The 14,710-nt window shown below is 38.6% G+C and overlaps 1 protein-coding gene across 3 annotated transcripts in view; it reads right to left on the bottom strand.

Moving 5' to 3' along the window:
- The window catches only part of FAM13A (family with sequence similarity 13, member A), a 438,275-nt gene that overhangs the window by 78,095 nt on the left and 345,470 nt on the right, over positions 1 to 14,710 (bottom strand). Inside the window, exon 1 of one of the 3 annotated variants that reach the window (XM_004681127.2) lies at positions 12,684 to 13,020. The exons of the other annotated variants lie outside the window; for them this stretch is intronic. Coding sequence (XP_004681184.2) covers positions 12,684 to 12,712 — 29 coding nt within the window. The 5' untranslated portion in view covers positions 12,713 to 13,020. Of the gene's footprint in view, positions 1 to 12,683; positions 13,021 to 14,710 lie in introns of those variants that run through there. 3 annotated transcript variants of the gene reach the window in all.

Genomic DNA, 14,710 nt, shown 5'->3' with positions numbered 1-14,710 from the left:
GATCCATATGGCGCAGCAGAACTCTACTGTCTCGCCCACTGCCCCCCTCAGCAGTGTACTTTGTTGATCTGCCTGTTCTGCTACCTGCTCTGTCTCTGATGAAGCCTCTCACCCACCGCCCCTGCACTGCCTGTATCCCAGTTCTGTATGAATAAATAAATGAATCTTTAAAAAAAAATAAGAAAATGTGTTGTGTACGGTGGAATACTCTTCAGTTATAAAAACTAGATTAGCTCTTACAATTTGTGACAACATGGATAGAGAGGACTATGTCAATGAAATAAGTAGAATGACAAATCATATGATGATGTCACTGATGAATAATACAAAGAAACACAACAAAGGAACAGACAAAATTAAACCATAACAAACCTTAAAATGTAACTGCAGAACGTAAGTTACTAGAGGGGGAAAAAGAGATGGGTGAGCAAAAGGAGAGGAAGGGGAGTAAGGTGAAGGCCAATGGGTGGCTTGATGGTGGGCATGGAGGGGTGATGTGTATTTGGGAATGTGTGAACTTATTCCCATAAATCATATAGAGTATTGTGGACCAAAATTACTTTGTCCCTGTGGTACCACAGGATGTTGTCAAGAATGAGAGTCTGGGATACATGGTCTCTATGGATTCTGCCTTACCTATGACTGTGGTATTCTTTATCACTTACATTCTGTCTTTTAGATTCAAAGAACTATTGTAATGTGGAGGGAACAAAACAACATCTCACTCTATTCCACCCTTATCTACCAATCTAGTTTCATCTCTAGAAGCCCTTCTGAACTGCAGTTTTCAACCTCTAAGAAAATGAAGGAGCGAGCATGTGTGCAGGTGAGAGAAGGAGATCCATTTTTTTTTTTTAAAGATTTATTTATTTGTACATTGAGAGCTGGGGTACAGGCCAGAGGTTCAGGGGCGGCGAGAGGCTTCACCAGAGACAGAGTGGGGAGCAGAACAGACAGATTGATGAAGTACACTGCTGAGGAGAGCAGCGGGCAAGTCAGGAGAGGTCTGCTGCGCCATGTGGTCACCTCCGGGGCAGGCGGGGATCGAACTCATGCGGAAGTGGCTTTAGCTTCTTAATGCTGTGCTTTAACCCGCTGCACCACCAGGGAGGGCCCAGGAGATCCATTTTTTAATGAGGGAGGGGGTAGGCTGTTTTACCTTCTTCCCTCTGTGTCTCTCAAAATAGTTAAAAGGTGAAGAATAGCACCTTGCTGATTGACTGACCCAGCTAAGAGGTTCACATTACACTTCACAGAAGATCCTGGCAGAAGAAATGCTTGGAAGTCACAGAATGGAATCTGCATTCCTATTATAAGTTGCATTAATGAGCCAACTTTTTCCTCCTACTTACTCCCACATCTAGTCAATCACCACTTGCATTTACTCTCTCTGAAAAAAAAAAAAAAAAAAAAGCCTCTTGAACTTGATGGACCCTTCCCATTTTCATTGCATTAGTCTTTCACGGGACAATATTCTACTTAACTGCCATTCATAACAATTCTTCATTAATACTCTCACCACATTAATCAGTCCCATTTAAAAGCCTTTCCTGTGGGCTCTCCCTGGTGGCACAACAGGTTAAAGTGCAGCACTTAAAGTTAGTGCAGCAGCTTTAGCTTGGGCAGCTGACCCACATGGCCCAGCAGACCTCTCCTGTCTCACCTGCTGCTCCCCTCAGCAGTGTACTTCATCAATCCATCTGTGCTGCTCCCCAGTATGTCTCTAAATAAACCTTAAAAAAAAAAAAAAAGTCCTTCCTACTTCCCCATGGCTTTTGGGGAAAATCCATGTTTTTTTTTTTTTTTTTTAAAGATTTATTTATTTATTTATTTATTTAGGGACAGGCCAGAGGTGCAGGAGCGATGACAGGATTCACCAGAGACAGACTTGGGGGCAGAACAGGCAGATCGACTAAATACACTGCCGAATGAATGGAGCAGTGGGGAAACAGGAGAGGTCTGCTACGCCATGTGGTTCACCTCTGGGGCCGGGATCAAACTTGTAGTGAAGCAGCTGCACCCAGCTTGGTAGCCTAACCTGTTTCACCACCAGAGAGGGCTGAAAATCCATGTTAAAACCTGGCATACAAAGTTCCTCCAAACATTAAGTCCAACATACCTCTGTGGCTCTCTCCCTCAACGTTGATAATGCTCCCATTTGCACATGATGTTTCATTCTCTTAAATGCTTCCTTCTCCTCCTGCCTGGGAAATGCTTCATCTTTCAGCTGATCTACTTTGGGAAACAAGCATAGCACCCTATAAAGGGAACTGCTCTCAGGCTCTGAGATACTTTCATAGCCATAAGTAAGTGTTTGCCATGGACTACGAGATTCATCAGCTCCATGGCTTGCCTCCCCTCTGGATCTGTCTTTATCAGAACCTAGCAAGGTACTTAGAACACCACAGGTGCTCAGAAATGGTTGCTGAATAAAATTAGCACTATCACTTGGCTGAATGCTAACATTACCGTCTGATTAAAAATTTTGAAGACATACATTGCTTATAGCTTACAAAATTAACTTTGCCTTGAGACATTCTCAGCTATGATTATTTTAAGTTGCTCCCTTCTAATTCAAAATTCAATGGAACTACAACTGTGCCATGGGTTTTTTCCCCATTCTTCAAAAAAATAATTTCTTTCTTCCATCTGTATAATCAGAGGCAGAAGTTGTGCCACAGTGCCAATAATGTAAACATTGTGTTTTCTGTGGTGTACAAAGAACCCTGGAAAGGATATGTTCAGGCAAGGTAATGTTTGAATATGGCCTTGCCACACACTGTATCTGTTTGTTCTGGCTTGAAAGCAGGAAAAGAAATTTATTTCACCTCACTGCAAACCCAAAGGTTGTTTGGGGCTTAAAGATATTTTTGGTTTAGTCACAAAACTGTTTTTAAGGGAACTGGAAACTTTCATTTGTCTTTGAGATTCTTGTTCAGAAAAGTAATATTTATGATTACTACAGACTTATGAAGATTGCTGTAAGCAGCTTGTACTTTAGAATGTAAATATAGTATCTGACATTAATTGATGAGAAAATATTTTTATAACATTATTAAGTTAAAATATTTTCAAATCTAATTACAGAAACAAAATCAAAGAATTGGGGAAACCTATAGCGGGGGAAGGAAATAGAAGTTACTTTCACTAACTTTTTTCAATAACTACCTTTATTATAACATTTAAAAAAAAGATTTTATTTGTGCATACAGAGCCAGAGTACAGGGCAGAGGTGCAAGGGTGGTGAGAAGATTCACCAGAGACAGAGAGGGGAGCAGAACAGGCAAAGATGGATGAAGTACATTGCTGAGGGGAGCAGCGGGCCATCAGGAGAGGTCTGCCATGCCACATGGGTTACCTCCGGGGCAGGCGGGATCAAAGTCATGCAGAAGTGGCTTTAGCTTCTTAGTGCTGTGCTTTAACCTGCTGCACCACCAGGGAGGGCCCTATTATATCATTTTTATGGCTTGGTAATATAACTCTGAATATGGACTTCTTAAAGAAGACAAAAATGTACAGAAAGCAACACAAATTGTCCTGTTTTCTTCCTCCCCAACAAACCCTCTTGTCAAAGAAGAAATACATCCAGGGTCTGTTTCAGCACACATCACACTGGATTTTATGGTGCTGAGCAACTGTCAAGTTGACTTGACAGCTGCATGAAGACTTGCAGTCTATCTCGGCGTGGTCTTTGGGAACTTTCATAACCATGTGAAAGAGCTTATGCAGCACTTTCTCAGTATCTACGTCTTCTCAGAGCCTTTGCTAGGTGCTGGAGATACACAGGTTAATAAGATAGGATTCCAACCCTCACAGAATTTATATGTTGGCAAAGAAACAGAAACTTGAAATTTGATAATTACTATGAAAAAAAAAGGACCCACAGCTACCCTTTATTTAGGGTTCACTACAAGAAGCCATGCAATCCTCATGCAATCCTCAAAGACAGTGGGAAAAAGATATTAGAAACTGGATGTTTTAGAAATGAAAAACAGTCACAGAAAGGTTAATGAACTGTATGAAGGCTATAAAGCCAGGAAGGGTTGACATTCAAATCCAGGTCTGTCTGAAATCATTGCTCTTGATGTGGAAGCATCACACAGCCTGGCAGGTTAGGTGGTACAGAGACACTGGGAATGAAACTTTGCCTGCAATTTAGGTAATACTGGGAGAAAATGGACAGAAGTGGATGTTTCAACTAAAAGAAAAGCAGGAATGGGGCCCTCCCTGGTGGCGCAACAGGTTAAAGCTCAGTGCTAGGAAGCTAGCTGCAGCCTCTTTAGATCTCTGGCTGGTGGTGGTGGTGGGGGGGACCCACATGGCGCAGTGGACTTCTCCTGTCTTGCCTGCTGCTCCCCACAGCCATGTACCTCATTAATCTGCCTGTTCTGCTCCCCACTCTGTCTCTGGTGAATTCTTTCCTGGCCCCTGCAACTCTGACCTGTAGCCCAGTTCTGTATGGATAAGTAAATAAATCTTCAAAAAAATTAAAAAACAAAACAAAAACTCAATATATGCCTACACTTTAGGCATACATAAGGAAAAAAAAAAAAAAAAAAAGGAAAGCAAGAAAAGCAGGAGTGAAGACAGGAGGGGATAGCCCCAGGGCCATGCCAAGCACTTGAACCTAGAAAGAGGCAGGTGCTTGAGTTTTTTTCTAAGTTAAGCAACTGACAAAGCAGGAGAGTGACCTATAAAAATACAACAGAATGTATCAGTGTCTTCCCTGGCTGGCATTTGGTCCCTGATTTTAGTTTCAGGGACTGTTGTAACCCAGACAGTGGAGTTACACTTCTTTCCTTAATCATTTTGCTGACAGTAAAATCTATAGTGCTGCATTTAAGCCCCTCCTTTTTTTTATTTTTAGTTTCATTTATTATGATCTTAGTGAAACAGTTATGTTCTTTGTTTCTAATTTTTATTAAGTTTAAATTTTCTGATTTTCATTGTTAAAATTGATGAAAAGTTACCACATTTTTGTGATTCCAAGTCTATTTTCTTTGTCAGCACTGAATATATTTTTGGAGTGCAGGCTCACACCTTTACAACTATTATCAACCACATCCACTTAATATCACAAATATTAAAGGTTTTATACAATGTATTCTGTACCCCTCTGACTCCAGTATTTCAATATCTTTATCTTAATTTGAATAGTCAAACCCCACTATTTCCCATTAGCATGTTTTTCTTATATAAGAACTAAAATCAATTTCCACATTTGTCTTCATAGTGTTCATTCAGGGGTTATAATTAGTCCAAATCATAATTCTGAAAAACAAAATCATGAAAACCATAGTCCTGAATGTTGAAATCCTAAAAAGATCAAAACCCCAAAAGCATAAAATAGCAAAAGTCACAATCCTAAAAGATCTAAGTCCCTAAAGTCAAAGTCCCCCAAATCCCAATACTGAAAGTTCCAAATTCCGAAGGGTAAAATCCTGAAAGCTGAAAAGAAGTGAAAATGTTGAGTAAAAATATAAAAGTCTTTTCTGCCAAATTTTCAGTCATGTATGGCTTCTGTTCCTTTACACACAGTACTATACTTGCTTTCCAAAGACTATGTTCAGCAGAGAATAAAAAGAATTCAAGTTCAGAAGCCTTCTGAGAATACGCTCAGAAGCCTTCTGAACCAAAGACACTTGCTGATAGAGAGGTCCTCAAGTAACAAAGCATATTAAATATTCTTGGTTAGGGATCTGATTGTCGAAGAACAGACTTCTAATACGCAACAGTAAATCTAACAGAAAAAACCAGGCTTCCCTTTGTATAATGGATGATACTTCCAAAGCAGCCCCTACTGTTTCATATCAAATATATATAATTATATATATAATCCACACCCCATTAGATCTGAAAATTCTAGATCCTGTTTATTCATTTATGTATTAATAACTGGAAAAAGGGGAGCCTCATAAATGTTTATTTGAAAACTTGGTAGACATTGCAGAAGAAGATGGCCTTTTATTAAATAATCAAACCAAGACTTGAAATTAGGTGTGATCAAGGCTTCTAAGAGTGAATTTCAAGGTGTGATTAATCGAGTGTGTTTTTTTTCACTTAACCTAATGCATTTGGTGGATCGGCCCTACAATCTAGCAACTACAAAAACTTCAATTTAAAATTGTACCATTTCTTTGCACTAGTGTTCCTTCTAGCTGACAAAATTCTAGAGGAGTTTTATGAATTAAAGCTGCATTTACCTGAAGAAGCCACTGAGGTTACAGAATGATTTGAAAATAACTGTGCAAAGTAGGATGAGAGGACACCAAAAGGTACTGTTGTTCTACTATCAGTATTGTTTCAGGCAAACTATGGTTGGGTGAGTGTGTGGAATGTATTTCCAGTTATAGGACACAACACAGCAGCAAGGCACAGAAGTGGAAATTTCTCCTGAGTTGCATTTTAGTGTGCAAAGTGGCCTGTGAAGGGCTGTTTTCATGTTTCTCAAATAATTTCCCCTTTAGAAATGTAGATAGATGACTCTAAAAGATTTTTTAATTTTTTCCAGAATTATATTTTCAGAGTTTTGATCTTTCAGCAATATGACTTTAGGAATTTTCAACTTGAGGGCTTTTAATTTTTTGAGATTTCAAGATCTAGGATGACAGCTTCCAGGACGGTGTCTTTCAGGGTTATGACCCCAAACCTAGTTATCATGCTGTGCAGAAGTAGATTCCTGGTTACCTAACACTGGGATAGGGGATTTGTAGGGTAACTCAGTTTGGGCTGCTATAGTGAACCACCAATTGGATGGTTTAAGCAACAGAAATGCTAATTCCTGTTCTAGAGTGGAGGCCCTGGGTCACGGTGCCAGCATGGCAGGTTCTGCTGCGAGCTCTCCTTGGTCTGCATACTTCCACCTTCATGTTGTATTTCCTAAACAGGAGAAGGGGTTTGGCCAGGACAATCACACAGTGGCACTCCCTTCTTATCTCATTAGGGGGCCAGCCCTATCAAGGAGTTCCACTTCCATGATCATCCACCCTTATTCACCGCCCAAAAGTCCCACCTCCAAACACCATCACGCTGGGAATCAGAACTTCAACATATATTCAGAGGGAGTACGCAAACATTCATTCCACAGTAGAGATTGACAGCAAAAGAGTACAGTGTTTATTTTGGGTGATAAAAATATTCTAAATTGGTAATAGCAAAGATTGCACAACTCTGTGACTATACTTTAAGTGGGTGAATTTCAAGGTATGAGAATTATATTTTAGAAGCTATTATCAAAGATGTTGTTTATGGCTCTCCCTAAGGGAAGAATAGTGATTCCAAGAGGTTTTATACCTCTTGCCAAACAATTTCTTTAGCAATTCATTCTGATCATCACATAGAAATTTAAGAATCACGGGAAAAAATACGGTAAACATCTGAGAGTTTCAAAAAATTTTCATTCCATGGCATTTTAAAACCATTTTTTATCCATTTGCTACTATTCATCCAATGAAATGGAATGCAACTATAAAAGATCAGCTAAATGATATTACTCTTGCATTCTCAGAATTGAAGGTAACAAAACCAAAAGGAAAGAAAATGGCTGCTCAAATTCAAACAACTCGCTAGCTGTTAGATGCATTTTTGAATTACAAGTTATTGTGCTTCCACTACCTTTCCCACATTTTTGTGCTGAATACCTAACACCTCTATTTTTTCAAAGGCTTAGACAGAGGTATCTCTGTGAAATTTAAACATAGCCTAAACTGGTTCACAGTTTCTTTTCTGTTTGGAATCATTAGCAAATATTTAGGCTCCACAAGTACTGCAAGCATAGGGCAGAGCCCGCAGAGAGCTTGATTAGTTCTCAATGGCTATTGTTACTACTAGTTATAGACCAGAAGAGCGGTGCTGTCGAGGGCGATCGGATACACCACCCTATGTGGAGTAACTGACCTGAAGTGAGACAGCTCTGAACTCCCTCTTAAATGGGAGATGGAGAGGGTACAGGGAGTGCCACAAACAGAATCCTGTGTGTTTAGACACTGAGGTGTCAGCAGCAGCAGAGGGCTCCCTAACACCAAACAAAAACCACACAGGTAAGCCCATCACTACCTGTGTAGTTCCCTAGTTAAATCCCCCATCACCCTCATGATACTCAGGTTTACTTGCTTGCAAAAGGCTACTCTAAAGACCTGTAATTAGAAACAGATGAATTCTGTTTATAAGAAGTATCGGTGAAATTTTCTAATGCTGGATTATCGATATATGTAAATAAAGCAATTGAGTTGCTACTTGTCTTCTTTAAAAAAAGCAACCTGGAATTATAAGGTTTAACCATAGGAAGTTCAATTCATAGATTAAAAAAACACACTTTGAAATTATGATGTGTTTCAGCATCATAAAATTCAGTAACATTGCAAGACATAACAATTTGCTAATTAAAGAAATACAGAAAGGATTATATACACATTATAAATCTTAGCTTTCCACTTTGGCAAATAAACCACGGAAAGGATGGGTATGTAACAAGTGATTAGGGTGAAGATGTCAATGTGCTAAAATCGTACTAATTCATTGAATTAGTAGTGTTTTTAGGTGGATACTTCAACATTATTCTTGGTAAGTATAAACTGTGTGACTACTAGAAAGTTGATTTACAAAATTAAAATACTGCTATTGAGAGTTGTGTCAACAGATAAAACACTCAGAATGAAGACTCCCTTTTTCAGCCTAGTGAAAGCATTCTACACATAAAATAAATATTTTACCTTTTTCAGATCCACAAAATCTAAGGAAAAATGCCATGGAATATGAAACATGCAAAGAGGCTGAGATATAAAATAAAGTTTGGGATAGGATAAAAGATTCTCGGTTATTAGTGACAGAAAGTAAATTTAGTCCTTGAGAAAACTTTCAATTTTTTAATTTAATACAGTATCTTGAACTATTTCTGACATCATTTCCTTTTGGAAACTTATCCAGATGGTAAGAATATCCATATAAAACTACAGTGTATTGAGTATTATCATTAATTATAAGAAATATATGTATTTTAGTATTTTAAAGAATTATTGGGTCATTTTAAGCATCTCAATAGGTATGTTTTAAGTGACCTGTTAAGTCATTTGAAGTGAACTGTAAGAATTGAGTTTTCAGACTCAGCAAAGCTTTTCTAAAAATCATGAGTTTCTAAACAGTTACTCTACTCTGGAAAGTCTGCCAATCACATCCAGTAATAAACTGATGACAAAATGCATTAAAGGGAACCAAGGTACATTATTCCTTTCTTAGTTTGCAACCTCATTTGTTATTATCATCTCATTTATAGATTAGTAGTAACAAATTTATCTTCTATGTACTTCCCATAAGATGTTACAAAAGAAAAGCAAAAAAAAATCACTTATGAAAGTGATAAGTAGACAAACACACCTTTGACTAAGATCAGAAACTTACATGAGGTTAAATAAAATACAGGGTGATATTATCCATGTTGATGCATATCTATTATTACACGAGTCATACTGTCCATTACTAAGCCCACATTGTTGTAACTGTCTGGTATGTGTTTGCATCCTCATTCACATGTAGCCTCTCTAAAGTATAATTTTTGTTTTAACTTTCATAGAATCACTGCAGAATATAGGAATTCTGGGCATTTTAAAATAAAAAATGTTTTAAATAGATAACACTGTCATTCTAGTAAATAAAAGCATCAAATACAGTCATGATACTAAATATGGTATTTGAGATGGTGGGCACAATCATTAACATTTAGATCAGCATTCTCTGAATAGGTGGACAATTTGTATCATTTTTTAAAAAAGTTTTATTTATGTATGCATATAAGAACTGGGATACAAGCCAGAGGTGTAGGGGTTAGGGGGGAGTGGGGCGTGGTTACAGGATTCACCAGAGACAGAGTGGGGAGCAGAACAGGCAGACTGATTGAAATACACTGCTGAGGGGAGCAGCGGGGGGTCAGGAGAGGTCTGCCACTCCATGTGGGTCACCTCCGTCCGGAGTGGGGATCGGACTCACGCTACAGTGGCTGCAATAGATTCATAGTGCTGTACTTTAACCCACTGCGCCACCAAGGAGGGCCCTTATCTATCCACTTTTGATTCAGTTTCTTGGCCCTCAGTTCTGTTGAAACAAATGTGGCAAAGCATTCCCCATCAGTCAGCTCCCACACCACTGGACTCTGCCACCCTCTTGCTTCAGGGCAGAGTAACAGTGGGGGCAGCTGGCAACAGACACCATTAAGAGGGGTCACAGAAATCTTTAGTCAGAGAAACTGAACTGGGATTGGAAGGAACGATTATATAAAGGAACGGGAAAGTTTTCTGCACAAGGACTTAAATTCACAAGATATCTGTAACAAAGAGAACATGAGCATGGTCCTTGCCTTCAAGAGGTTTATAATCAGAGGCAGGCTCAGGCTGGAAGTGAAGACTGAAATAAAATTCTAAGTAGGAAAACTGAATACATTGCCCAGCATTCTTGAATGCAAATTCAGATTATTCTTACCTTGGTTGGCCAGGGGCCAACAATGCAAAAATATCTTTGAAGGCAATTATGCTTATTTTGTTTTCACTCTCACCAGATGTTTCAGCAATATAAAGATGTTATCTTTTTTTTTTTTAAGATTTATTTATTTGTGCATACAGAACTGGGGTACAGGCCAGAGGCTCAGGGGCCGTGAGAGGCTTCACCAGAGACAGAGTAGGGAGCAGAACAGGCAGATCGACGAAGTACACTGCTGAGGGGAGCAGCGGGCGGGTCAGGAGAGGTCTGCCACGCCATATGGTCACCTCCGGGGCAGGTGGGAATCGAACTCATGCGGAAGCGGCTTTAGATTCTCAGGGCTGTGCTTTAACCCGCTGCGCCACCAGGGAGGGCCAGATCTGTTATCTTTTTAATGGATTTTATACCATAGAGTAGTGGAGCTCAGCAAGAGCCACCACGCTTATCTAGAATACAACTTGTTTAAGAGCTTAGGAATTAATATCATATTATAAGAAAACTAAGTCCACATCTTTTTTTTTTTCTAAAGATTTATTTATTTATATAGAACTGGGGTACAGGCCAGAGATGTGGGGGGTGAGAGGCTTCACCAAAGACAGAGTGGGGTGCAGAATAGGCAGACTGATGAAGTACACTGCTGAGGGGAGCAGTGGGCGAGGTAGGGGAGGTCTGCTGCACCATGTGGGTCACCTTCAGGGCAGGGGATCGAACTCACACTGAAGCATTGCAGCTAGTTTGCAGTACTGTGCTTTAACCTACTGCACCACTAGGGAGGGCCCACTAAGTCCAAATCTTAACACTGAAAACCAAATCTAGACTCCTAAATGTGTTCATTAATTTTTGTCTCTTGCAAGCATGAACCATGTGGACTTTTCCATTGAGTTAATACAGAAAAATTTTAGATCAATCTGTAATCACTTTCTGCCCCGAGTTATTAATTTTTAGAAAAGGAATTCTTGGTGTATGCCCATAAGGTTCCCACTGTAGTGCACTTGTCCACACAGTAAAAGAAAAACTACACTGGTTTATATCATATTATACATCTGTAGGAACCATCCAGAAAATAAAAATGTAAATTCCTGTTTATATATTTTCAGTGCCAGGATATGCACATACACTGAAATATTGGTGGTATGGTTTTTAAAAATGAAATTTTGTCTAGACTTTTTCAATCTTAAACATAAACTATAATTACTACTTGATTTTAAAAATTATTTTCACTAATAAAACCATCCATAGTTTTCTTAAAGGAAGCATACATATGGAAGCAAATGCCACCACAAGCAGTTAGAGTTGAAATATGATAATATGTTTGATAAAAGTAATCTAAAAAAATCATAAGCTGTGGATTGGGCAACTCTGAGACTTCCTTTGTGCCTCAGTTTTCCTGTTGTGAAACTGGAGGACTGACCCCGTCATTGCAGAGGTGATTCCCAAATTTAACATTCTAGGAAACATTATTCACCTATTAGTTTACCAGCAGAATTCTTTTAAGCAAGTCTTTTTGTTTAAATTTAGCTTTTTGATTTAGAATAATTATTCCACAATCCACATTATAGTAATTAATGGCAAAATAGTGTCTTGTGCCCAATCATTCTCACAGAGCAGTTTGTTTTAAAGTGTCATTTATGTATCTCAACTATTTAGGATTAATCTTGGGGAAGTATTAGCCTCACTGTTTATGTCCATTGATTATAATGTACTAATTGGTAGAACAGGCTTGCCTAAATCTGAACTACAGAGGAAAGGATTCTAAGAGGCATTTTAAAATGGTTTTTGGCTTATAAACATCTTGTAAAATGAGTTTAAAGGTCTCCACAGCTTTGTAATATTGATAAGAAGCGATTCTGTTTTATTATAAATCTGCTCAATAAATTCTTCAGTTTCTGTTTCTTCTACAGCTTTCAAAGATATTTTCTTTATTTTAATTGAAGAAATGAAATAACTAAATCATCATGTGAAACAGACAAGAAATTGGGCATAAATGACAGTGAAGGAAGCCGGACGGTATTTTTTCAAATGATAGTGAAGGAAGCCGTACAATATTTTTTTCTAATCTGATCTTGGGGAAGAACATCCTGTACAATAGACCCTACACAAACTGCAGCATGTTAGCAAAAAGTGCCAAGCAATTGGCAAAGTTATTCATGTCTTTATGTTATTCAGAAAATACAGACTAGAATTAAAAAAAAAAGGGGGGGGGCAAGGAACACTACCTTTGCGGAGGTATGATTTCACAAGCCATTGTTGCAAATAAATTTGCCAGGGATCCTCACACTGCTTCTTCAATGCAAGTGTGGCCGTCTGTACAGTGAACGTCTTCTTACAGTGGCTCGGCTGGGTCTGGACGGGAGGTTGCACCTCACAGCTGGAGAAGTCACTTGCTCTGCAGTTAGCCAGCGCACTGCTGTTCTCAGCCTCCAAACTTCTCCAAGCAATGCTATTTTATCGGTTGCCTCTCTACATTTACACTGCAGTCCACTTTGACCTTTTGTTCCCGGGAAGCAGCTGAACAACCATCCAGCCAATCAAAGGAGCAGCTGCCTCTGTGCTTAAAAGCACTGCTTCTTAGGCTAAGTGCCTCCTCCTATTCCTCCAGCTCCTCCTCTGTCCCTCTTCCTCTTCTTCCTCCTCCTCCAGCTCCAGCTCCTCAGTGGGCTTGCCTACTTCTGGTAACACGAAACTTTCCTTTTAGCAGTTCCACAGACAAGCTTGTCAGTCTGGGGAAAGCAACCAATTACTGCAGCAAGAGCAAAGTCTCTCAGTTCACAATGTTACAGACGCTGCCAAGAAGGAAATCCATTTAAAGGAAAGACATTGCCTCCGAAACTAAAGGTTTCTGTGGCAAAAGGAAAAGACTATGTCCCCTTTCCTTCTTAAAAACAATAAATTAATCAAACAAATCACTGGCATAAAAAGGCGTCATACTTCGCTAGGAGGTAGGCGTGCTTCTAGACCCCTGCTCTACCCACTTTTATTTCCTGTCTCTGTTTGTTTACACTGCATTACACTGCGGTGGCTACTAGTCACTGGTGACATCACCCAAGGCACGTAGCTCCCACTTCTGGGGATAATACATGCCCTAAGACTGTCCAGGCTTTCAAGGGGTCAAAACATCGACACACATAGAGGTGAATTCAAGTTATTATTTCTGGTTTTTATCTGTATAAAATGGAATGTGTTTATTTATATACTCACTTTTCCTATAAGAATGTCAAGAACTTTGTGTGTGTGTGTGTGTGTGTGTGTGTATTATTTACTTTTTTTGGCTGACTACTTACTCTGAACACCAGATTATATTTTATATAAGGTCTGCTATTTAGCTGTAAATTATCCAGCTTTCCCTTATATCTTCTTCTTCAGTATGGAATATGTATGTGTTATTTTAATGAAAGTAATTGCTAAGTCATACATAGATTTCATACATCTCAAGGACAATAGTACATATACATTGATTTTTCACATCAGAGAGTAGCAAAGCGTTACCATAAAACCCAGAGCATTATTTCTGTGGAGGGCAGACAGCCAGAGTCCTCTGAAAAAGTGGGGCCTTGTAAGTACCCTTCTCCTCTATAATTTTTCTAAGATTTTTTAAAGACTACTCATAATTCTGCTTTTAAAATACAAACTTTCAATGATAGGTATCTACTTTCCTTCCCTATGTCTTCTAATAAGAACATTTTTATTTGACTAAATCCTTACATTATGTATTGGTCATGCTGAAATTTATGTTTAGATATTATGATCAAATACCATAATTAAATCAGCCTTTTAAAATGATGGAAGCTGATTGAAGACCTACATTTACTTGAGTAGAAATTGTTAATATATTCCTTTTATATTCTAGATTCAGAAATTCTGATTTCCAGTAATGATATATGTGTGATTATTCATTTTTCAAATAAAATCTCTTAACATGTCAATGAACTGCTTCAGTAAGATGATAACTGTTATATATCATGACATCTACTTTAGTGCTTAGTAAATGTGGTACTAGAAAACTGTATTTCGTATGAGTTCAATGTCCCATGAAAAATTAGTGGCAGAGGAGAATTTTGACTCAGAACTACTCAGATTTGCTCCAGAACACAGCAATACCACATTGCTTCCTTTACTCTACATGAGATTTTAGAGGATTTTATACAACACAAATAAATTTTTTAGAAATAGTTAAAATTGAAATGATGACCCAGAACTACAAAAGATGCTAAATTGAACTACAACTTACATTCAGTGATTATTA

Source organism: Condylura cristata, unplaced genomic scaffold (assembly GCF_000260355.1).
Source record: "Condylura cristata isolate star-nosed mole 26May11 unplaced genomic scaffold, ConCri1.0 scaffold00012, whole genome shotgun sequence".
Classification (NCBI taxonomy): domain Eukaryota; kingdom Metazoa; phylum Chordata; class Mammalia; order Eulipotyphla; family Talpidae; genus Condylura; species Condylura cristata.
The sequence above is the reverse complement of the archived record's forward strand: the minus strand, read 5'-3'. Positions and strand labels throughout refer to the sequence as shown.